We start from the raw sequence: 26,321 nt of genomic DNA on the forward strand, positions 1-26,321 counted from the left end.
ATGGGAAAAAGTCTCTGGTGGCAGGAAATTGAGGGGGATTGGTCCTGGGAAATAAAAGCCTCTGTTACTTTCTTTGCCTTCAGCGTAAGAAGTCCTTTGATATGTCTGTGGCAAATGCCTTATTAAAGGGTCTGCCTGCTAGGAGCAGCCACGTGCTGTTCCTGAACTGCTGCAGATAGTCTTATGTGTGAGAGAAAATGAATGACCAGGAAGCCTTAAGTGCTGTTGTAAGTTTTGCAGGGGTTTTTTTCCAGCTTCAGTTCTTCCAGGATAACAAAACCTATTTAGTAAATGGTTAATACTTAAGGATTATGCTTCAAAAAGTGCTCCATAAATTTGTATTTAGAAATTGTAATTTAGAAATATTACTTTTCCTTGCATGCTTTTTTGTTACATTGTATTTTAAGTTTAGCACCCTTTAGAAGTACAGTCCATGGACTAATTTGGAAACTCTGTTGCAAGTTAGATCTGTGAAACATCTCTTAGTTAATGCAAATTCAAACCTAAACTACTGTGACCTGCAGGTCAGTGGAGGTGATTATAGCTGCTCCGCTCCAGCCACATAAGAGCCCATCTGGAGTTCTGCATCCAGCTGGGGGGCCCCAAGCATAGGAAGGATGCTGATCTGTAAAACAGGTCTGGAGGAGGAGGCCACAAAAATGATCAGAAGGCTGAAACATCTGTCCTGTGAGGAAAGACTGAGAAAATTGGGGTTGTTCTGCCTGGGGAAGAGAAGGTTCTGGGAGAGCTTATTGTGGCCTATAAGGAAGATGGAGAGGCCCTTTTTGTAAGGGTATGTAGTGATAGGACAATTGGGAATGGCTTCAGACTGAAAGAGGATTGATTTAGACTAGACACTAGGAAGAAACACTAGGAAGAAATTCTCTAAGGGTGGTGAGGTACTGAAACAGTGATTAGATTTCCAGTAAACTCAGTATCAATTAGATTATCTCTGTGGTCTTGGGACCCCCAAAATCCTTGTCATGGATGTAATATGAAGATGAACTTGGAACTGGATGATGTTTAGAGAGACAACACTTGTTTTTAAAATTCCTCTGTAAAGTGACCACATCTCTGTGAACCTGAAGTTTTGATTCTCTTTCTGGATTCTGCTAGTAAGGTCGTGGCTCCAGTGGCTCTTGTGCACCTGGGCTAATTGCTGGTTTCAGTAATAATATTGCATCTTCAGATGTAGTAGCTCTATTTCTGAAAACTTGCTCAAATCCAGAAATTTGAAATGTTTTCATGTTGTCTACTAACCCTGGTCTGAATTAGTAGGTCCTGCAGGCACCATGTTGACTGTAGGTCATGGAGTGCCTTGGGTTGAGTTCTCAGCTCTGTGGTCAGCAACTGGCATAGCTTCAAAAATTTGCCAACAACTGGAGTGGCTGTCTTGGATCAGGGCACATCAGAAAGTTATTGCAATTCACAATCAGACCTCAAACATTAATTAGTCCTAGATACTGTCTACACAGGGCAATTTTAGGATGAGGAGGGTGCGTATAAGTACGATGTGTCAGTTGATGGAAGATGACCAAGTCTTCAATTTAGGAAAACTCCTTGGTAAGCGCTTACTTTTGTGCTAAATATGTAGAATATGCATACATAGGAAGGTGTCAGTAGAATGTTCCTTTATTTCTGTTTAATCAGTTGTGGGAAGAATTGGAAAGTTGGTGTCCTGTACTGAGTACCAGAATAAATCTCCCATGTGTGACAATTTACTAAGTTTTAGTACTGCTCACTGTGCTATGTGTTTCATACACACTCTTTCTTTAGTGGTTTTTTTCATGAAGAAGTGTCTATGAGTGAACTTGGTGTCTTAGCACATGTTTTATGTCTACTGACTCTTGGCTAACCCAGAGTCAACATCTAAAATGAATTGAAATAGCTTTAAGGCTAGCATTTTTATTAGATCTTGTTGGTTGTCTAGATGCCCTCCTAATGTTCCCTCTTCAAGAGAATTCCTCTAAATTTGAAGTTAAGTCACATAGTTAATGAATTTAATCATAAGATGTTGTTTACATGGCTTTTCCCCTCAGTAGAACTTTCATGGAGAATGTGCCTTGTTCTATGGCATTTGGATTTTCTCAGCTGGAAGATTTTGTGTCAGGATCCTGCTTGGTAGAGATCTTCAGGTGAAGCCCAGCCCTGATTTCTCTGCCACATAACACCCTTTATTGCAGTACTCTCTTCCATTGTGAGCTGAGCATTATCAAAGTGTTACTGATATAGCAGAAATATGTTTATTCTTTCATCAATCTTTCTAGTCTTCTGACTAATACTTGCTCTGTTAAGCAGAAAGAGTGAGCTTTGTCTCCAAACCAAACTTGTTTGCCTGTTGAACTTGGTGTGGCTGGCTTGATGGATGCTCTCAGGATGTTTGAAGGAAGAGGTACACAGGACTCTAGTCAAAAGCTGAAGCCCTTGCCAAAATATATTATTATAGACTAGACTTTAGGAACCCAAGTCTTCAAAGTAATTGCCTCTGCAGCTCAGTCCTGAGGCTACCTGCAGGTTGTCATTTCTGTTTCTAAAGTTGTGTCTGCAACCACTCTTGATGTGATAGCACAGTTGCTTTGAAGCCAGTATATGCTGGAGGGTAAGTGTGTAATCAGACTTATTGGAAGTTGGTGTTGTAAGAGACTCCTCCCAGGATTAGCACTGTAGGTGTTGACATTCCCTGTGCTCTGTATTTCCAGTGCTCAGATATCCAGCCCAGAAACTTTAGCTGCTTTGGCCCTAACAGAAAAGTCTGATTTCCAGCTTGTGGGCTGCTGATACCCCCTCCAGAAGGGAGCTGGGTTTTCCACTTCCCAGAGTGCACAAATTACTTCTTTTTGAATCTTGCTCTTATTGTTGCAGTGTTTGCTAAGTAGAGCAACTATTACAATTCCACAATATCTGTTGGTGCCTTTATCCACTCTCTGAATCAATCTTTGCAAATAATTTTAATGAGGGATTTGAGTTTGGCCAGGGCTGCTTGATCTAGGATACCTTTGTTGGGTATGGGAGGCACCCAAGGACGTGCAGATCCAGAACTGAATTGCAAAACATTAGTGTTATTCAGGTTAATTCCTAGACTGATACTTATCACATGGGTCATGTTGTTTCCTTCGCCTATATTCAGACAGGCTTCCTTTTTTCTGATTTGCTTATGGCTGTGTTGAGTTGTCTTTGGAGGGCAGGAGTAAACAACAGTTTAACAAGTTACGAGGACCAGGGCATGGGAATTGTCACGGGGGGATGAAGGCTTGACATGCTATCAGCTGTCCCACTCTAGCTGACAGGACCACAGCCAAGCAGGACTGGGCCCTTCTGACAGCACTTGTCTCCACTTGTGAGCACTCATAGTTGGGAGAGCTTTTGGAAAGGGGCCTTTGATCTCAGTGTTGCAAACAATAAAATTATATATTATGTTTCAGTGCGGTGGCTCGTCAGTTTTTTTCCCTTGCTCTGGGAAGTCAGGAGCCCTCTGCAGCAGAGGAGCTCTGCTGTGGAGTCAGAGCAGCCTGTCTGGTTGTGCTGACGGTGGTGAGGGCAAGAGCAGTATTAGAGCAGCCTCCATGGCCAGTTTGCCAGGCACAGTGCTTCACCATCTGCATCCATGTTTGCCTCCAAACTAATGTTTTGGTTCATGGCAAGTGATATCCTGATTACAGTATCTGAGAGCTCATTTTAGAGTGAGTCATGCTTATTGGAGCTACCAGACTTAAAAGAAACTTCGAGCAAGACATGTATTTGTTTGATTGGTGTATGAAGCATCTGGGTAATTAGGAAGCACAATTTTAAAAGCAAAGGGAGATGAGAGATATCAACTGCCATATGGTCATTAAAACTTCAACTACAAAGCTTGAAGCAGCTATACAAGACCTTAACAAATGTATGGTAGCATCAGTCCAAAATGTGGATGTGTAGTGTAATTTCTTTTGTGTCCTCAGTAAATGCATGTGAGATAATTTCTCTGGCTCTTTTTTTTTTTTTTTTTTGAGGTGCAGGTTTCAAGGTATGCAAGTATTTGCAAAACTCGGAGGGGTCCTGCTGTTTTGAAGTGCCTTTTGTGTTGCCTGTATCCATTACCTGAAACTGTTTATCCCCCACTTGAAGCAATTGTCAGGGAAAAGCTGAAAACTTGCTTGTGCCATGCACGAGTCTGTGTGGGAATGGAACTAGCCAAGCACATCACAGTGCATTTCAGGAGGACCAGGGGCTGTGGTTTTTAACTGAGGATGTGTCATGATGTTCTCAGCTAACCACCTTGTGAGATGCCACAGAAAGCAGCTAGTCCAGCCGTGCGTTTCCGTCCCCTCCCTTGTGCCTGCACCACGCTGCCTGCAAGTACGCAGTGGCTCAGATCAGGGAGCCAACCCTCCCACAAACAGGTCTCTTTAGCAAGAGCTGCCCCTTGTTCTGGCTCACTCCAGCTATGGCGTGAGAGGTGATGTGAGCATGTGACTGAAAACATGAAAGAATGTAGGAACACATTTTTCATAGAATGATCAAGATTGGAAGATATCTTCAAGATGATCTAGTCCAACACCCAGCTTAGTACAAATAGGGTGTAATTTTGGTAACTGGTATATGAAGGCTGTTAACAAAAGTCTCACTGCTATGGCTGAAATTCATCTAGAAGTCAGCACGACAGTATGCTCCTTCAGACTCACTGCTAGAAACATTTGGAAGAATTGAAGAGCTGCTCACAGAGGACCCCTCTGTACTCTACAAGTAGAGAAAGACCACTCACTGGGTAGTAGATATAAATAATTGGAGTTATTTGCAGCTGGAAATGTGCACAGACACCTATCCTTAATAGGCTGGGAGAGTGTTTTTTATGGGAGGTGATGAGGTTGCAGCAGTAAGTAGGAGAAACCACAGATGGTTCATTTGATTACAGCTGTCGTCACCTCCATCAGTGGGAGGCAGCTCAGCGTGCTGCAGTCTCACGGGTTCCTGAAGCGGCAGCCAATTCCCATGCTGTCCCTGAGATACCTTTGCAGTGTGGCGTCTTTGTCTCTGGTGTTGAGGATCTGCTTAGCATGGGGCTGCTCCACCTGCTTCTTGCCTTGAGCTTCATCATGAGAGTCCTCAAACTCTTCTGAGGATGTGTAAGCTGAAACTCTGCTGGCTCCCAGCCTCAGACCCCTGTGTGTGAGTGATCCATCAGCCCCACCATGAGGGCTCCATCCTGCCCCCAAACCAGGCAATGGCCTCAGAGCAATACATGCTTGAAGAAGTGAAACTTGAGGAATTCTCTGTAGAAAGAACAGAATACTCTTGGTGACCTAGGCATCTTTGTGCACCCTACTATAAAAGGCCTCTTTTAAAGAGAAGTGATTCACCCAGGTTCTAAGTAAAATTGCTCTAAAAATCACCCAGACTCGTGTATAACTTGATATGGGTTTCTGTTTGCAGCTATTGTGGACGATGAAAGGCTTTCTGCAGAGGAAATGGATGAGAGGAGGCGGCAGAATATTGCTTATGAGTATCTGTGCCACTTAGAAGAAGCAAAAAGGTGAGTAAAAGAAAGCACACTTATTCTGGCCTTTAAATGTGGACATTCAGGCCTGTTGTGTTCTTGAGCATCATAATTTTTGATTCAACATCTTGAATTACTTGGATTAACTGAATGTTGGAGTATCATAGCACTCAGCATGAGAAATTAATGCCCAGTATGAAAAGTCTGATCCAAAGAAAGATTTAGAAATAATCAAGACATCATCCTGAAACTGGCTGTGGTGTCCATTTTCACTGAAAATTGGGGCTGCATACTAAAACACAAGGCTGTAGTTTTGTGAGAAGCTGAGTCAGCCTTATGTGACTCACTGGAGAAAGTATTTTTCTTCTGGCTCTGTGGCTATGCTCCCTCCTTGGTGCTATTTGTCGTGGAGTGACTCAGGTCACTAAGATGGCAGAAAATCACCTAGGCTCTTACAGGTTTAATAATTGAATCATGCTTGTGTTACAGTGGTATGTGCAGGCAGGGCAATAAGAGAAGATGGACTCTGCTCCTGCTTCAGTTCCTACTGGTCAGCAATCCTCATCTCTTAAAGCAACAGCAACAGTGATGAAACACTGATTTGAAAGTGCAGAGTTTTGATCACCTTTGTGCAAATGTACTGTGCTATGTTCACTTCATTCTCAAAACAAATATTCAACAACATTTTCATAATTAGAGAGCAGGGAAACAGGGTACAATATCCTTGTGCTTTTGAAGTAGCTTCAAGTACTGCAATTATTATATATGTAAAAGCCTATTTTGTATTCTGTCTGATCAGACTTTTTCAAAGATGCCTCTTGTACTCACATTATTGCTATTGGCACCACTGGTAGCGTCTTGCTTCTGCTATGTGTTTGTTGATGATGGTGTTTTTACTTATAAACTGTATTTGGATGACTTTCCTATGAATTTCTATTGAGAAAAGAAACTTGAACGGTGATTAGTAGTGTGAGCTGTGAAACCTTAGCGTGAAGATGAAGCTTCTTTGTAATGCTTTAAACGAATGTATTTCAGTCAGTAATCTACTATTAAATTGTGCTCTGGGCCTTGAATCCACAGTGTTTCCCTTTCAGTAGCTGCCAATGGTTTTGTCCTAGGGGTATTGTTATAAAAATCAGCCATTCTTACTTCCTCTTCACTACATTGTTCCATTTGGTGTAGCAAGCATTGCCTCCTTTGCCCTTTCTTCCTCTTTCTCCTGCAGTGGTTCCCTGTTCAGATATTTAAGATGGCAAGTGTTGTCCTGCTGCCAGGGAGAACTGGCCTGCTCCACATGCTCCTGCTGCCCCCATTGCGCAGTGGGAGAGATTGCCCTCAGTCAGATGAGTCAGCTTGCTATGCTGGCTATGTGAAGGTCTTTTGCTGAGTTAGTTTTCTGTGGTTTAGTGAGCTGACTGGTCTGACCAAGGGGTCAGAGGAGAACCTGAGCAGGCAAGAGGAAGAGGATGGGGTGCAGCTGCACACTGGAGAGAGGGAAGAGGGAGCAGGTTTCACTTGTGGAGGTGTTAGATCAGGTCCACCGTATCAGCTAACCTCAGTGAGTCAAGGTTTTATTTCACTCAAGGTTTCTCCTTGGTATGTTGCAACTTACCTATATGCTGCCTTATGGCATCTAGTCTCCAAATTCAACCTTTTCTCTTCTGCTGCTATTATGACTACTTTTTCTTCCTGGCTCTCTTCAACCTTCCCCTTTCCCAGGCTATTTGTCATTTTGAAATTGAGTCCTGTAGCTAATTTGAAGTAGCTCCCTTGATATTTCACAAGGAGATGTGAAATTATTTTTACAACTAATGACTTAAAATAGCATCTGCTGTGAGTAACCTCCTCCCCTTCCTTGTATTTATTTTCATAGAGATTCTTGCCACTAGCAGTTCTCTAGAGGAAGCATTGTTTTAGTCCATGATGGGACTTCCTATCCAGGACGATTACTTCCAGGGTTGTTAGATACCTGGAAGCTTTTCTGCATCTCTGTTTGGAAAATCAGAATCTACTAGTACTGTTCAATGGTGATTACTTTATAAGGTGGGGATGAGTTGTGCAGTGTAAGGAGCATTGTACTTCCCTTACTAAGGGATTGGGCTGTCATGGAAGGAGCTGAAGTGGCAGTATGATGCTGCTGCATGTCCTCCTCTGCCTCAGTGCGCTGGTCCCAGTGCTCATTAGGAAGGAAGGGTGACCATGCAGGGCATGGTGGTGGTCCTGGGAGTGATTTTGGGTAGACAGAGCTGCTGTGAGAAAAAAGAGAGTGAGGGGAATCTTCTCCCTTCACAGAGAACCATTGAGGTAATTTTGTTGTACCATGAGACTTTGCCTCAAGACACTCTTGCTACTGTGAAAACAACCCAGCAACAAACAGCTTCAAAAAAGTTTGTAGAAACAAGTAGAAATGCCTGAGTCTCATGGCTGTGTAGCCCCTAGCCCTGCTTTCCCAGGAGGCGACCCATGTTGTCCAGGGAAGCTGAGCTAGTGCCAGCCCCAGGCTCGGATGTCAAAGGTGCGTGACCACGCTTTTCCCAGCATCAATCTGGAGAAATGGGAAACATGAGAAAGTTTTGTATCTCTTCTCACTGCATGGTTATTCACCCTGTGAGCTTGATTAGGGGTGAAACTTGTTCATTTGCAACCCTTGTCTGTACCTGCATGGTTATAGCATTTTCGCTGTCACTATAGAGCCTGAACAAAACTGGGGACTCTGGAAAGTGAGATGGACAGCAACAGGGTCACAATTCAAATGAGACCAGCTGGGGAGGCTGGAGTGTGAGCTTCTTCCACAACACGTGGTGGGTCCTGCCCTTCAGCTGCGCTGGGAGACTGCTTTCACAGGAAACATTCCTGAGTGATGGGCATCTGCAGCTTTGGCTGCTGCTGGATGGAGGGGTCCCAGCTGGGTGCTGCCCAGCTCTGCAGCAGCACCCATGGGATGTGCAGGCCCTGTTGCCCTGCTGTGTGCTTGTGGCAGTGGGTCTGACTGAGAGCAGGCAGGCTGGTGCCTTCAGCCCCGGGTGCAGCAGCTGGCTGTGAAACCACCCGGAGCGCTGCCTGCGTGCTCACAGCAGTGCCCTCCTGGGTGAATCTGGGGAGTGGGAACTGCCTTCAGGGCATATTTAATCTTTGTCCTGAGTGCTTGGAGAGGACTTCTTAGTATTCATAACGCTGTGGATATCAATGACAATAAATAGATTGAATGAGTAAGTCAAGGTGAGTTTTTCCAGTTGGCAGCTGCTGAAATGACGGTAAATACTATTTTACATAATCAACTGTGTGCAAATACAGTGCTTTGTCCATATTGGAGAGTAATAAATACTGAAATAAACAATAAATAGCAAAAGATCAAGCAGAACATGACTGGGGCTGTGTCAGGAGGCATATTTTGCTTCTCACCATGTTTGTAATGAAAACATTACTTTGTAGCGGCTCTGCACTTTAAAATTCCAGAATTACTTAAACAGGTAAAGAATGTATGCTTTCAGCTGCTTTTCAGATCACTGTTTGCATATTTAATTATGGCAGCCCAGCTTTAATAAAAACTTGGCTGAAAGTTCAACATGAAAAAAGAATCATGTCACTGGTAGCTGATGCTTCTGCAAATACCTTATGAGCTAGGCAGAGTATCTGTTACACCTATACAACATAGGAAATTGGTTTTTAAATACAATGAGCAGGCTTGTAATATCTGCAGAGGTCAGTAAAGTTTGATAGAGTGTTATATTTGATATTGAGAAAAGAATCTTTTTTTTTTTTTTTTGTTAGATTGCTGGGCCCCTTTCTTCCTGAGATTGCACATCTGATAAAATGAGGGTTTGGTTGCTTATATGTATTTTACCTTTAAGCAAAGTCTCTTGCATATTAAACAAAAAACCAAAAGAGCAAAAAATTGATAGTATCCCATTTCCTTGAGCTTCTGAGAAGAGAAAAAATAATCAAGAATATACAATTAGGAGTAGGGATTTTTGCACTTCAAGCAATTTAGCCATGGATGCCACTAATAGAAGTTCTCCATATGTTACCCTGACATATATCCAGTATAATTTGGACAATCATACTAGTAAATAGCAAAAGTCTAAGTGGGCATAAACAGCTGTGTTACAAGCCCTCAGGTTGTCTTGTATTATGTGAATTTTAACAGGTGCATGCCCGCGTTTTTCCCAGCCCCAGTCTGGCAAAGGTAATATTGACAACAGCATCCTCCTTTCCAAAGGAAATTACCCAGCACACCAAACTCTGGCTTGGGTTTGGCTTTTGCTGTTGCTTGTCTTTGCTGATATGTAATTACTGCACTGCAAAGATAATACAGATTTGAAGGATTTAAATTGTGATTGAAGCTTTGGCATATAAAGCAAAGCAAATTTTCACTAAATGTGTTGTGGCTGGTTAGGCTTATAATCATCCACATTGAAGTAGATACTGTTTCTCTTGGTTTTTAGAAATTATACCTTCTTATCATAAGATTGAATTTGAGCCATGGAACTTCTCATTTTACTAGCCTTGACTCTCCCTGCTTGAAATGGAATATACTTTGTTTCATAAAGCATATTTTGCAATTTCATAAACAGAGCTGCCAGAACATTTTTTTTCTTGCTCAGCTGTTCAGCAAGGCAGTAACTTGTATAAAATACTGAAGTTTTAGCTTCAATATTAGGACAATAAGGACAATGTAAAAGAAATCTAGCCAGGAAACTTCTTTTTGAGAAGTTTTTTTTTTTATGTTGAATAAGTAAATTCTCATTCTTCTGCAACTTATTTTCAATAGAAAAACAAATTGTCCTGTTTTGTTTCTAAAACCTGCCTCTTTCATAATGTTGGTATTGTTAATTGGTTTGCAATGGCTAGTTGCAGTATTGGTTGATGATATGATAGTTATGACTTGCTGAACAAAAATGTACCTACAGTTTAATGTACTTATAAGGTCAAACCCTGAAGTGTTTGCTTGGCTTTTGTTAAAGCCAAAAGCTTTGCAGTACCTTAGCAAAACAGAAACCTCAAGTTGCCAGGACTGTGGGACCGTGGAGGGTGGCTAAGGGGGTCTCCCTTTCTGGGGAAGGTACCAGAGTCCTACAAAGACTTGGTGTACTATGAGTGAAGTCTGCCAGGTTTTATGTTGCTGTTTCTCCAGGAATAAAATTAGGGCAACCATTCAGCCCTGGCAGGCCATGAGTGAATTAATATTACTCAAGTACTTTCAGACTACAGGAAATATTTAAAGACCTGTGCCCTTAGTAAATATAAAATATTGTAATCCAGTTGTAAAACTACCTAATTTTAGGCAGAAAATATTAAAATATTTCTTAGTAACAAGTTTCGTAGGGGTTTGTCAGGAAATTATTTTGGTATTGATAGTCTACTACCATGTTGTAAATGATGAACTTTGTCTCCCCACCTCTGCTTGCTTTTAGCCAAACAAATTACTAGTGAATGTGGCTGGCAGCACCTCTGTAAAGGTAAAATGTTTGAAATTAGGGTGTGTCATGATGTGAAATTCCTTGAAGAAAACCTACTTAGCTGTGTTATACCTGTTGCTGAAGTGTCCTGGTCCACACAGAAGTACTGATCAACAAGTGTACTTGCTGTTTCACATCTTGGTCCTCAGCACGCTTACCTAGACTGCCAGATATTGGTAGAACAGCATCTTATTTTGGAGAGTTATACAATCGTGCTGATAAGCCAGAATTTTTGTGTGCAAGTGTGATGTCAGTGGTATCAATCAATCCAATAATTGCTTGGATAGTTATATTTGCATATGAAAAGTCTCGATGGTGAGATCTAAAGGCGAGAGAAACCTTTTGTGCTAGTTTCTGTGCAGGATGCATTGACCTGCTTGCTGGCATGTTGAGGTAACGTGTAACGGGTCATTGCTCAGTGTGTGTACTTGTGGAATAATGATGCCCAGTAATGATGGATGTGACCTTTGTTTTTTAGACTGAACCATATGGCACTTGTCCCATAGCATGCACTGGAGCTAACAGTACAGTCGCTTCAGAGCCAGTTAGTTCTCTTTCTTAAAGTCTTCCACCTTTCTTTTAGGCACTACTGTCTTGTAAAAGGAATTGTAATTTGTTGTTTTGGTTTTTTTTTAATGGAAGACTGACAAATTTGGAGCTAGTTCATGCTCTGCTGCCCATGTATTGATGTTTGTAGGCTAAGTTTCACCAAGAGAGCACACAGCATTTTCATTTCTCCTTCACTTTCTCCTCTACATCTTGGATTATCTGAGGTGCAACTAGAAAGCTTCCATGACTTTTTACCCCACTCACAAGTCTACCCAATAGCCAGGTCAAAGCAGTGGCTCCATTCTGCACCCTGGGTAGCTCCTGGTTAATATTAAGCATGACCTGAGGTGGCCTTGCCAAGGTATCAGTAGTGGCTGAGTTGTTACATTACCATGGGGAGCACAAGAAGGAGTAGGGATGCTGGGGGTGCTTGTACATCACCAACCCAAAAGTCCTCATCTGGAAGGTTGCTAAAGGAAAGCTTGGGGCTGAGATGTGTAGAGAGGAACAGAGATGTGGGGATTAGACGTACTTAGGGCTTGTACCTTGCTTAAGAGAGTCATGCTGTTGGAAGGATCTGTGACAGTAGGAAGGACATCGGGGGAAGGAAGGACATCTTTTGCTTAGTGTTGAAGGGTTTAAGTGTTGCTCTTGACCTTTGGGTAAGTCCTTCTGCACCTGTTTCATATTTACCTGAGAGCAGCCAAGGCCTTTGCTTCTCTGTTAATGACAGAATAAGTGACAGCATGTCATGGCAGCGCTTGTGTGCTTTGCCCATGCCACCCACTCTGGACTGCAGGCTGCGGTGGCTGCATGCCATGCTGCTGGAGCAGCTGACCAGAGAGTGGTGCATTCTCCCTGGCACACGTCCCCTTGGACTATATCCCTAGTGTAGCACTCACTGCTTTGTGCTTAATCTCCTCCTCTGGTCCAAGGCACGCAGTCATCATCTGCCTGTTTGCCTTGGACCAGAGGAGGAGATTACCTGGACTGAAGGAATTTGCTTCTTAACAGCCCCTTTGCAGGAGTGTACTTTTCACATGTTGAGATCCTTCTTTCTCAGCTTACTGTGTCCTGGAGAGCTGTTGATCTTTGGAAGAAGTGTTTATTCAGGCTCTGTCAGAAAGCACTGTGGGGAGGTATGAATAGCTCTTCACAGGTCAGCAGCTCTATAGCACTACTTTGTACTGACCACTGATGCTAGGGAGGTGCGCACAGGTGTGTAGGGGATCTTACTGTGTATTGGATATAAGAAATGGCTGTTCACAAGAAACATGCTGCTAGAGCAGGAGGCTTTTGCAATTACTTCATGGATGCTAGAAATCCACATCTTTGTGACTTAGCTACTGTTTTGAGACAGAAGTCCTAAAATTGGTCTAATGAATGTTCAGATTTGCAAAACAAAACAAAAAAAACCCCAACAAACCAATGTGCTGCTGTAGCCCCAGCCCTGGGTGGGAAAAGCAGCTCAAGGACTGGAGGGGTCAGTGCTCACTGAATGTGCAGGCATGGCGTTGCACCCAGCTTTTGCCCTCTAGGTACTTGAAGTGAACACTTTATAGAATAAGACAATTTCTGAGGCATGTGGTCTGGGTTCCTTTGAAAATCACTTCTGTTGCAAGTGTCCCACCTGTTCACTGTCCAGAGAAGGAGCACTCTGGCAGTTTGTATCTCATATTTAAGAATGGAGTAATGCTGGAAACTGCTTTGGCTGTGGACATTGCTGGCCACAGACCGTGTGAATCCTGTGTGAATCCTGTGTTGGTAGATAGAGCAGTTGCACGACCAGCGCTCCCCATCATGACATGGGTGGCGCTCCTCTGCAAGGGGTGTGGCTGCTTTCTAAAGCCACATGCGGTCAGATTTGCTGCTGGGCTGTTTGGGTTGTGAGGTTGTGTGGCTCAGCTATGTGCACTGCGTGGTGCTTTTGATTGCTGTTAGTCTCCAATAATTCATGTGCTTTTATAAAGATGACTTTGTATTCACCTGTATTTAAATCCAAGGGTCTCTTAAGAGGAATAGTAGTGTCCCAGAGGAGATAAGAGTCTGTATGGACTTTGTAGGAGCTTGGACATTTGTCAGAATGCACTTCTTGATGTTCTGGAATCACTGTCATTTGAGGGTGATAATTTGGCAGCCTCCCGTAATTGCTTTTGCTATTTTTGTTGCTAGATTTAGATAGGCATGTGCAGACCTCTGTGTGTGGCTATGTAAACCTCTCAAATTCTTTCCACCTCACTCAAATTACGGAGAGTTGTGAAAATGCCTCTGTTTGTGGTTTCTGTTTTCCAGCTCTCCATGTTTCTTTGAATTAATTATGCACTTTCTGTAATGCACAGGAAAACAGGTTCCAGGGTAATCTCTTCAATCCCAGATTTAACACCAAAAGGGGGAAAGATTCTTTAAGCCAAACCATCCCCTGGAAAATTTAAGTGATGTATTTGTTTTTCAGCTGAGGTATGGAACTGGCAGGCATTCTTGAATTAGTACAACTTAAAGTAATTCAGTTGAATGTTTTCTTTAAAACACAAGGAAAAAATTTCCTGACAAGATTTTTATTTTACTGTTTCAAATTGAATGAACTTGTTGGTGTCTCATGTGAAGTGGTTGGTGCTATTAGATATCAACTCACAAATAGATGAAAGACATTGTGGAGTTACCTCTTCTGTGAAAAGAGAAATGGTAGCGCAAATATTGCTGTAATCTGGTGCATGCGTTCAGAATTAGCCTTGTGTTAGGCACACAAAAGAGGAGAAGTTCTGGTTGTCTGTTTCAGCAGTGGTAGCAGGACATGGCCTTGAACATTTAATGTACTGCACTGTTTCTACTGTACATTAGCACCATTCCTGACGACTAAGGCCTGAAATTATTCTGGTAGGATGATGGCTAATGGCATGTGTAATTTCCCAGCTATCCAGAGGGCAAACAGCTTGACTGCCCTAGGATGAGAGTCCATGGTTTGCCATTGTGAAGATGTGTAATTCCTGCAAGGCAGGAGTACATTACTCACTTTGCAAGGCAGCAAACATGAGAGACTGTATTCTCACCCTGGCTTTTATTGCTCCCATATGGGCTATTGGTGATGCATTCACCTCACAAGAGAAGTGATAAAGCTAGTCTGACAACTGGAGCCCTTCTGTCAACTATAGCTTGTTAACTATTCCTAAAACTGTTTGCCGTCAAAGCAGGTAGATGCATTTTAAAGTTCGATGCCATAAGGGTGTTAAGAGGAGCTCTTCTAATGGATGAAATTGACTTAAACTCAATTCTTTTCATTACCCCTGCCATTCTGTTCTCTAAGTCTGCTTATTGTAGGTCCAAAAGCAGAATTTGTCCACTGAGCCAATTAAAAAACCACAGATTCCTGCAGGCATCCATATCCCACTGCACAGAAATTGCCCTGCTGTGTTGTAGCTATGCTCAGGTCACTCATGTGTTTTGTTTGACAGTGGATAGAATAGAAGAAGCTGTGGGAGCAAGGAAAGACAGGGGAATGGCTCACTTGAAATGTGCAGAAAACCCCAAATAGGAGGCTTAACATGGGAAGAATCTGTGGAGGGCCATTGCATGCAGGTTATGGACCCTGGCTGCTGTTCCTGGGGTGTGAGGCTGGGCGGGGTTATGGGGGATGCGGCTGCATGCCAGCCAAATTTGCCCATAGGGCAGCTTGTCACTGGCCTTGGAGAAAGGTTCAAAGCATCAATTGCATCATAAGTTGCACTCTGTGGAAGGACTGTCTTTAAAGCTTGGGTGTCAAACAGGCTGCTCTAAAATGGGTAAAAATCAAATATCTGTTTACACATTGTGCCAAACTCTTTTTCTCTGTTCAAGAAACAAAGCAGTGAAATGATGTCACATCAGTAGATGTTAAAAGCTGGAATGTATTTCTTTCCTGACAGTTTCCAAGTCGCAGATTGCATCCCCTCCCTTGCTGTGATCCAAGGAAAGCACAGTGTGCTTCATTCACATACATCTGCATTTGCCTGATGTGCAGACCCGGTCATGTGGGATTTACTTTGCAGCATGTTTGGGGGAGTGCCAGGCCTTGGTCTGGCAGTCTCTTTGCTGGAACAGAGTTCAATGGGATTCATGACTGAAATTGGTTTCTAGGGCTTCCCATTTTTCTGTTTAACATCTACAGAATAGGGAAGTGTTGACTTGTTCCACCCAGTAACTTTGGAGGCACACTATCTTCAACTGTTTTAAACAACAAAAATCAAAATTCCACTTAATGTTGAACATAAGCTATTGGGAGAGGAGAAAAAATTGTGGTTTGCTTTTTGGTTTTTCTCTATGAAGTACTGATGGCATTGAAGGAGATGTGTGTTTGCAGGTTTTTGAATTTTTAACAGCATGCTTTTACAGTATTTTCAGATCCTTTGTTCATGTTTCTTTTCCTTTTTTCTTTCCATGAGCCCTGATCTTACCTTGTGATTAGTATAATACTTAATACTGGGATGTCTGCTGTCTATTTTGGGGAGAGCTTACACTTAGTCTTGGTAAATGTGAAGTAAAGTATTGAATGGTATTGGCATTTTTTCTTTTATTTGTGTGTATAAAGCCACAGATAATTTTTAATGCTCCTGCTGCTTTCTGTCTCAAAAGAGACCTTGATCTGTCTTTCCTAAGTAAATATACTTCTGTTGTGATTCCAATTTCAACATTTTCTCCACTTCCTCAGGGTCAAAGTGATATCACATGACAGTTAGTAAGTTAGTAGCACATACTCTTTTTCTAATTGAGAAGCAATAGAAGAGAAGAGAATTTATCCCAGAAGTATTGGTATGTAGTATGGTATTTTCAATGTCAACAGCAATTATTTTGCTTCTTGGGAAATCATAGAGTATCCTGAGTTGGAAGGGACCCACAAAAAACATCAAAGTCCAACTCCTGCCCCTGCACAGGATAAGCCCAAAAATCACCATGTGCCTAAGAGTGTCATTCAAATGCTTCTTGACCTCTGTCAGGCTTGGTGTTGTGACCAATATCCTGGGGAACTTCTTCCAGTGCCCAACTACCCTGTGGGTGAAGAACCTTATAATTATTAAAATGATGATGATAACAAGAAAGTTGATAGCAATAATGACCATAATAAATAAAAAACCGCTTGTTAAACAACCTTTTCAGACCTTTGTAGAAGTCTCTAACAAATGTTTGAATTTTGCATTACACTGCAAAAAAAAGATTAGGAAAGCTGGGGTAACTGGAGGATTTAACAAGATTGACCTTTAATAACCTGAGGTGCCAAGGAAGAGGCAACAGAGTGCAGCTGCTGAATTGAGACCTCCTCTGAAATCTGCAAAGGGTTCCTTATGTACTGAATATTCACTGGGGTCAGCAAAACTGTTATTTGTATTTGTTCTGCTTTCAGCAGATAAAGTCAAAATCTGTATCTGTATTCTGCCAATCTGTAATTGGTAAGAGATTATATTCCATGCATTTTTTGTTTGGATTCATCCTTAGTGCAGAAAGAATATGTTCTGATCATCTCTGAGCACTTTCACCTTCGTGTGGCTTGTCTTTAGATTTCAAAACAAAGGGCTGAACTCTGCCATTGCTTTACAGGCTTCATAAAAGCCTTGATACCTACACTGCCGTGCAGAATTTTCAGCAATCCACTAGTTTCCAGCAAGTTCCAAGAGAAAACATGCATGCAGTGCTTCTGAATTGCATCAGTGCCACGATCCCGTGTTTCAAAAGAAGGACTGTCTCAGGGCAGAGTTCAAAAGGCTCTCTAGTTATTGTGTTCCTGTGCTGTCCGAACTGGGTGTCACCAGAGGAATTGTATCTTCTCTGAAGATCCTGCTTAGCTGGTACTTTGATAACATGATTAGATTAATGATTAATGCTGAGTGTGCTGTGTGGCTTTTCATGTGATGCAAGGTGTGAGTAAGCAGGTGATGGTAGTGAAAAACTTCCTCCAATCTACAAAAGGCTTATGGTTCATCACCAACAAACAGGGCATAATAAGAAATTTGTAGAATGTTTTGATTTTGAGTGTTTTTCTCTTGTTTACAGGAATGGCAAGCATTGGGAGTGAGAGGGAGTGTGAGGTTCATTTGGGAGTTTTCAAGAATAAGCAAATTCCTTTTAACACTTTCTCCTCTCCCCCACTCCAACCAATTGGTGAAAATAAAACTGTTATGAAAATGTTTTTCTGGCCTTTCAGAAAGACAGTGCACCAAAATGGCCCCTTTTTGAGTTTTTTCTTTTTGAGTTTTTTCTTTTTGAGTTTTTTCTTTTTGAGTTTTTTCTTTTTGAGTTTTTTCTTTTTGAGTTTTTTCTTTTTGAGTTTTTTCTTTTTGAGTTTTTTCTTTTTGAGTTTTTTCTTTTTGAGTTTTTTCTTTTTGAGTTTTTTCTTTTTGAGTTTTTTCTTTTTGAGTTTTTTCTTTTTGAGTTTTTTCTTTTTGAGTTTTTTCTTTTTGAGTTTTTTCTTTTTGAGTTTTTTCTTTTTGAGTTTTTTCTTTTTGAGTTTTTTCTTTTTGAGTTTTTTCTTTTTGAGTTTTTTCTTTTTGAGTTTTTTCTTTTTGAGTTTTTTCTTTTTGAGTTTTTTCTTTTTGAGTTTTTTCTTTTTGAGTTTTTTCTTTTTGAGTTTTTTCTTTTTGAGTTTTTTCTTTTTGAGTTTTTTCTTTTTGAGTTTTTTCTTTTTGAGTTTTTTCTTTTTGAGTTTTTTCTTTTTGAGTTTTTTCTTTTTGAGTTTTTTCTTTTTGAGTTTTTTCTTTTTGAGTTTTTTCTTTTTGAGTTTTTTCTTTTTGAGTTTTTTCTTTTTGAGTTTTTTCTTTTTGAGTTTTTTTCTTTTTGAGTTTTTTTCTTTTTGAGTTTTTTTCTTTTTGAGTTTTTTCTTTTTGAGTTTTTTTCTTTTTTCAAGAAGAGACTCACAGAATAAGGTGGAAGAAACAGTTCTTGTAAACGAAATGCTATGACAGTTTGTGCTTTTCCGTGCATGGGAAACAGTCCTTCAGTCCTTTTCTTTTTTGGGGAAAAAAAAAAAAGTGCTCTTGGCTGATGTCTGTGCTTAAGAGGTGCTGAAGGAATTACTTGCTCTTGTTGTTTTTCAGGTGTTCCACTTCTCAGATTCATATAAAGAACAAAGCCCCTTACCTTTCTCTGTGGTCACTTTCTCTTAGCCATTTTTTCCAGGTCAGATAATTGTGCTGATCCGTGCAGTGCTGGGACAGGGCAAGGAGCGATAGCCTGGGTTTGCTTGAGCATCTGTAGCTGCAGAAGCAGGAACAGAAGAATAATCTGTAGCTGGGGTTTTCCCCCTGCTACAGAAGAGAATACTAAATTTCTCATGACTGGTGGTGCAAGGATTTGGGAAGAGTGTGTGCAAATTTGTTACCTGAACTAGGTCTAAAAATATTTGATGTGAAGCATTCAGCTTTTTGAGTGTTGCTGTTAAAATAAGAATGTGTCTAGTGTAAAATGGGATATATCACCTCAAGGCAATGAATCCTTTCACATGGCTGCCTACTAGTAAAAATTCTGTCTGGCAAGCATTAGAGTGTGCAAGTAAAACAAGAAAACTGCTTTGTTTAGAAGTACAGCTTTGGTAATGCCTGATAAAGCACTTTCTAAAATAAGTTGTTAGTGCTTTTGCACAATAATGCTTTCATCAAATTTTGACATTTAAACATTGAAATACTATGGTGTTAGTGTTTGCAGAATGTTTTCATGATGACCATATTACTCCAAGAAGTCTGATCAAGGAGCCAAAAAACTGAATAACCTCAGGCATCTTTTCTCTTGCTGCATCATCTGTTGGAATGTTTCTCTCAAGGCACCCATTCAGAAATGATGATGAAGTACCTTGACATAATATGTCCTTAATGAGTTTAGAGTACAATTCTGCCTTGAATAGAGGTCATGTTTTAAAGGTCAAAAGTGCTTAATCTGGTGATAAAAATGAGCCTTTTTCATTATTCATTTCTGTTAGCTATGCTGGTTTATGGTGCTATCAGTGAACTGTACTGGATTTTCCTAGAGGTAAGACTTCTAACTACAATTTATTAATTGATGTGAACCTGTCAAGACACATCAGAGGCTTATGACTTGATCTGCAGAAGTTTCCTAACAGCTTGTTAAATAGCTTATTGTCCCATGGTAGATTTTCAAGGTTGGAGACGGGAAGAAGTGTTTTGGATTATAATGTGAGTGTAGATGGACTCTTGTATGTGATTTGAAGATGGATTCCTGCCACTTTACTGAGAAAAACAGTGTAAGAAACAGTCAGTAGGTGCTTTATAGTGATCCAGACCTTTTCTTCTTTCACTGGGAAAGTGCTGTGATACAGAGAGGAGACTCACAGCTTTGTTTCATTTGACTTGCTTCAGGTTTGACAATTTTCCATTATGTGAATAGTAAAGAACCATGCACCCAGGTTTCTAAGGAGCCTGTTAATTCCTTTTCCTCTGACTTGAAAAATGCAGTCTCTAAGATTTAACTTTTTTGTGTCAATTTCTGGGCCTGCCTCATTAAAGTCAGCAGTAGCTCTGTTCTTCTGGTGTGCAAGGATTACAGATTGCAAGTCTTCACCACTGATTGAGTGTGTTGGAGGACAAATCTGATGCTAGCTGCTGAAATCATAGAATGGTTTGGGTTAAAAGGGACATTAGAGACCACCAATTTCCAAACCCTGACTTGGGCAGGGACACCTTTCACTAGACCAGATTTTCAAAGCTCCTCTGCATCTGGTCTTGAATGGTTCCAGGGATGGGATATCCAGAGCTTCTTTGGGTGACCTGTTCTGGTGCCTCACCACCCCCACAGTAAAGAAATTTTCCCCAATATCAAATGTAAACCTGTTCTTTCAGTTTTTCCTCCCCTGTCACATCCATCTTTCCATCAAAAGTCTCTCTCCATCTTTCTTGTAGGCTCCTTACAGGTATTGGAATGCCACATTTGTGTTACCCATAAGCCTTCTCTTTTTAAGGCTGAACAAACCCAAGTCTCCCTGTAGGAGAGGTGCTCAGTTCCTCTAATCAGCTTGATGTTCCTCCTCTGGGCTTGCTCCAACAGGTCAATGTCCTTCCTGTCCTGGGGGCTGCCCAGAGCTGAATGCAGCGCTCCAGACTCTGGGATTTCACCAGAGCAGAGGGGTCCAATATCTTTTTTCTGTCACTTCTCTCCCTTCACTCCCACTAGGTCTCATTTTGGAAGTGATTTATTAGCAACTGAAGATCTACTTCTGCAGATAAGGGGATATCAAGGTTCTGACTTTGTCAAATTATTGCTCTGATTAAATCTGGATTTTTTGATAGGTAGTTGCATTGATTGAGGTCTGTGTTTGGCATGCTTTTTCAGAGTATTTGAGGAAATACTGTTTTCCAGATACTCTATGTCGGTGGTGTGTGCTACACTGAACTCTGAGTGACCCACTTGAACAGATTAAGGTTGAATACAGTGAATATCCTGTCTCGGTATATATAAAAGGCATTGCACAGCAAGTATGGCACTGCTGCAGCACATATGGCTTTCTGGTAGGCAGGCAGAGAATGAAAACTTTTGAACATGGTGCAGTGCAGATGCTTTATTACTGTCACTGAATGTGCCAAAGAATGAGGTTTGGATGAGGAAATAGCAATACTTAGAGATGTGCACTGGTAAAAAAACAGGTAAGATGATGTTCAGATGCTCCCTCTGATTATACATAACCAAATGGTTTCATCAACAGAGAAAGAGGGAAGGGAAAGATAAAAAACTATTCTGAGTGTGAGATTTGAATGGTCACTTCTGTTCCATCTGAGTGTTGGGGACAGATTTGGGGTTGCAGTTCCCTGGATACTGCTGATAAAGTCTGTTCCTGAATTTGAAGAGACTTTGTCTTGCTGCTCATCTGCTTTAGTCTCCGAGTATGTCCTGGGAAAAGCAGCTGGCAAAGTCATGAATAGTCTTTATGACAGAAATTAGACTAGGATGACATCAAAAGAATTCAAGTGTGAGCTTGAAGGAAAGGAACCAGATGAAGGGCAGAAGCAAACATGTGGTGATGGTGTGGGGGAGCAGGGGTGAGCCATGCAGGGAGAGGAGGAACAGCCACAGCCGACTCTGCAAACTTCTCCCAGGAGCCTGCCCCAGCAGGCCGCAGTCAAGCAGTGGAGGAGGAGAGGAGGAACTGAGGGGAGCTTTTCAGATGAGCGGGGAAGATTGATTCTTCAGAGGATGAAAAACTGTTCTTTGCCTCAGGCATGCAGGCAAGAGGTGGATAGACAGATGGAATTGAAAGGCAGTGAACTTGTGGAGTGGGAAGAAAGGGTTGGAGTTCAGTCAGGTTGGAGCTGTGGTGAAAGGGATGGGTGAAAATCCAGGTGGTGACATGTTGTGCAGGAAGTTGACAGCCTGCAGGACCATCAGGTAATGTAGGCTTGCCCCATGGTGGGCTTCTGATAGTTGCCAGGACATAGTTTTGTTGTAACCTCTCTTAGTTTAGCAGATACAGTGCTAATACTTCCTGTATGTGCTATGAACAGCTAAATTAGTCATGATTATGGTTTTTTTTTTTTTTATTAATTCTTTTCAATTTTTGAAATTTTGAATCAGTACAATTTAAACATTGATCTTCCCTCAGAGCAAGTGCTGAGTGTTCACTTCTGTAAGGATAAGATCTTTGTTCTGGTCCATCCAAATGTTGAACTGTAAGCTCTGTATACTCATGGGGTAAACAGTGATTTGCATCTAATAGTGAACTACAAAAGCACACTGTGTTCTTTGCTCTTTTGAGTAGCTTAGAAGTGCTATAACTTCTATAACATTTTTGCTAGCTATGTGGTGATTTTTAGATCACAGCTCTGTACTTGGTGGGGGACTCAGCTACAGGGATGGGGACAGGGTCTGCCTATCCTTGGTGGTACATTCCTTGGAGTGCCTAAGACCTGATAGTCACTGATCCCTAGATTAAACGACTTCTGATCATGTCAGATTATATGACCAAGGTATTTGACAATCAAGGGGTAATTTGCTACAGTAATTTTGACTGTTAAAAACATGTTGTTAAACACATTAAGTGTGTTACAGTGGAGTTTTTGTTTTGAAGATGGGCATTATAGTCAAGGACTGAATACCCAAAAAACTTTAAAGTAAACAGGACAAGACAAATCAAATAGTGTTTGAAAAACAGAGACCCATACTGTATATAGCAGCACAAATTAAAAAAAAATCAAACCAATGAAATAGTTTGGGAATGGGGAAAGATCACAAAACTTAAGGAACCATCCAGACTTGGTATGAGGCTAATTCTTGGGATGAATTGAGTCTTATTGGTGAATATTTTGTGTTGATCTGGTAAAATCTGTGACCTGTGAACTATCCAAAAAGAAAATTCATCCACACAACAGTTCATGAGACGTATTCTCTAGGTCAGTTTTACATGATCATTCATTGCTTCCTGATTAACTTTGAATCAGCTCCTGGTTTGCTGTTTGTCATCTGTGAGAAGTGAATGTGAAACTTAAGTTCTAATTATTGTCCTCTCTTTCTGTCCTTTCTTCTTTTGACTTTGTATGGGAAGAAAACTTCAAACATTTGGCTTACTGGACATGTATCCTGTGCAAACCTGAGCAGTGTTTCCTGAGCTAAACATAGGACCTGTAATTTGATTTATACCAGTTATTCTTAACAGAAAGAGAAATATAATCTGTGCAGGAATACTGAGCATTTCTTTATGCAGTTTATATTTTTCTATGATTTCATTTAATAAATACTAAAATCCCAGAGATTTGTTTCTTGCTTGCTGTTTACTAACTGATGCACTTTTACTCATATGTACAGTGCTGCCTGCTGTGTCCCTGCATCAAAGGCTTTCTCTTGTACTCTCACATCTGTTTCAAATGGGTGTGTGCCTGGTCTAAAGCAAGCTGAAAATCCTTGACTATTTGTGTAGCCTGAGCAATATTTTAAAAGCTGCTTGTTAGCTAATGGCAAGCATGAACATTAAAGCATGGTCAGGGAAGGATTTTTTTAAAAAGAAGGAAAGTGGCTGTGGGGATAAGATCTTGTATTTTTCAGCAGATCTTGTTGCCAACCCTAGATGAAGCCTAATTAGTGTCTTTCTATTTTTTGAAGGGGAGGAGGGGGAAACCAAAAACTACAAAAGTCCAAACCTCATTATATGTTCCACCTCTTGTTCTGCCTCCTTACTTTGGTTTAAAAAAAGTGAAGTTTACTTCTGGTTCCCTTTTTGCAATTCTGTTACAGTCAATCTGATTTCTTCCCACTACTGCATCTTCCTCTGTCTTTGCCTTTGGGATGCTTGGGAGACTTGCTTCCTGCTTATGACTGCCAAATGGGCTCCCACCATTTACTGGCATCCCCTTCTTTGCCCCAGAGAGGTGTGCATCTTTCTTTATCTTGAACATCAGAAGCAATTATTTAGAATCATCTCCCTGGTTTTGCAAAGTCAATAAATTATAATTAAAATACTGTACCAATTAATCTGCATGCTCAGCAAGTAGGTGATACTTTTATGTTACATTCACATCATAAATTTTTGCTGCAATGAGAAACCCTAACTGTGTGTTTTAATGAGATCTTAAATTCTATAGAATTTCATCCCCCCAGGTCAAACTTCTTCTTTGCAAGTGATGGAAGTTTGCCAGTATGCTGTTCTTGAAAAGAATCATTGTGTAATATTTGTCCTTTTAAACTATCCTACCCCATAACAGAATGCTATCAGCTCAAGAATGCTGCTTTTTACATAAGAACATAAGCATAATGACATGGAAAACAGATATGCATCTGTTGATTCTTATTGAATGTTCAGACTTGGGCTTAAGAGGTGCAAAATTTGTCAAAGTAAGTCACCTAAACATTTGGGTTGCTTATTAATAAGCATGTGTCTACATCTTGGTGTAGTCTTGTTTCTGGAAGGTTTCTTTTTCATGCAAATCATGATTGCTACAAACTAAGCCTCCCTGACCTTCATAGCTTTCATCCTCTTTCAGAGCAAACCCTGGCAGGTGTGATGTAACCTGCAAGAGATTTTCTCCTCTTGCCTTCAGCAACTGGGCACTGGTAGAGAAAGTGGCTGCTGTGCTGTGCTCCTTGCTGGCTGACACTTTTTTTCCTGGGAAAGACACTTGGTTTGGCTTCAGAACAGCTGTTTGTTATTATGTGCAGTGCAGATACTTTTTCTGGCAAGGATTTCTCCATTTGGTGTGCATGAAGGTAGAAATACTAGATACTTTTGGTTCAGCTAATGCTCTTCTCTGATGCTCAAAGAATGATTTGATGGTAGCCAGATGTTCATCATTGTTAATCTTCATTCCACAATTTCCAGGCATTGGAGATGATTGTCTTTTATCATTGAATTTGGAAGCCCTTGCAATTTACTTGGTATTTCATTTTAGCATTTGATGTAAGGAAGGAAAGTGACAATACAGCCAGTGTATTGGGCAGTGTAGACAAATTGTGCTGGCTGTGGCTTTTATTGCATGTAGAAATCAAATTAGCATACAGTTCTTCTAGGTTGTGGTCTCATCTCATTCTCCCCATAGGAGCACACTTGCATAAGTCAATATACCCATCACTGACTTGCTGATTAGGCATCACACAATTAAGTACAAAATGTGTACATCCAGTACTCACGGCCTGATTAGTCTTATTTGTAAGTGTTATTTATCAGAATTATAAAATATGTGGAGTTGGGGATCTGCTGGATTCCTAAAAATTTATGGAGCCTGTAGGATCCACCCAAGAATCCTCAAAGAGCTGGATGAGTTCATTACAAAACCTCTCCTGATGACTGAGTGGCCTTGGAAGTCCAGAGAGGTCCCAGCTGACTGGAAGCTGATCAAGTTGTCCCAGATCTCAGAGGAGGCAAGGAGGACAACTCTGGTAACTAGAGGTCTGTCAGTCTCAGTTCAATGCCTGGTAAATTTATGGATAAGATCATTCTGGGATGTTTTGAGAAACACCTGAAAGACAATGCAGTCACATGTCACAGCCAGCATGGTTTCATGAGAGGAAAGTATGGCTTATCAAACCCCATCTCCTTTCATGACAAGGTAACCCACCTAGCTGATCAGGGGAAGCCATTTGATGTGATCTTTTTGGATTTCAGTAAAGCTTTTGATACTGTCTCTCACAGGATCCTTCTGGACAAAATATTCGGCACACAGCTGGATAAACATTTCATGTGATGGGTGAGCAACTGACTCCTGGGTCAGGCCAAGGGGTTAGCTCAAAAAACTAAAGGGGATGTTTGGCTTTCCCTTTGCTGGGGAGCCCTGATATAGTGGACATCAGTGGAGATTACCAGTCAGTAGTGAGGCAGAGGTGATTATAACACACAGAAGAACTCTAATGAAACTATGGAAACAGCTTTCTGCTGTATGCCAATGTTGCTGTCTGGGCACTAACCACTTGTTTGAGGTTATTGCGGCTTCCGTCAAGGTACTTGTGGAGATCTGGAGAAATTCCAGCAGTTATAGTAGTAGCCTGTTCTGGGTCAGAATGAATTAGGCTTCGTTGTTTTACTTTGGTTCAAGAAGCACTCTTGGTTAGAAACAGTTGCCAAGTTCCTCTCTGTGCAAGATTTATTTCCTTTGAAATGGATATATCAAAGAAGACTTCTGTGTGAGCACTACTGACCAGATGAAAATTTTTCACGAAGATGTAATGTCAGAGCTGTTAAAGTCAGCCAAAAAGCCACCCATATTCTCCTTTTAAATCATAAATTATTTAAAAGCATCAACTTAGGGTTCTTAAAAAATAACTCTGTTGTTTTGAAATTATCTCCATCCAGAATGTAATTAAATACTACTTGGATTAAAAAAAAAAAGAGGTTTAAATAGAGATTGAGTATGAAAAGAACAATGTATTTGTTTAATGAGAGTGTTGAACCA

General features: G+C 41.0%; 1 protein-coding gene across 2 annotated transcripts in view; it reads left to right on the forward strand.

Annotated features, from left to right (window-relative positions):
* The window catches only part of IQGAP2 (IQ motif containing GTPase activating protein 2), a 123,527-nt gene that overhangs the window by 16,069 nt on the left and 81,137 nt on the right, over positions 1–26,321 (forward strand). For both annotated transcript variants that reach the window (XM_058824301.1, XM_058824302.1), the window contains exon 2: positions 5,410–5,509. In XM_058824301.1, coding sequence (XP_058680284.1) covers positions 5,445–5,509 — 65 coding nt within the window. In that variant the 5' untranslated portion in view covers positions 5,410–5,444. The remainder of the gene's footprint in view (positions 1–5,409; positions 5,510–26,321) is intronic.

Source organism: Ammospiza caudacuta, chromosome Z (assembly GCF_027887145.1).
Source record: "Ammospiza caudacuta isolate bAmmCau1 chromosome Z, bAmmCau1.pri, whole genome shotgun sequence".
Lineage (NCBI taxonomy): Eukaryota > Metazoa > Chordata > Aves > Passeriformes > Passerellidae > Ammospiza > Ammospiza caudacuta.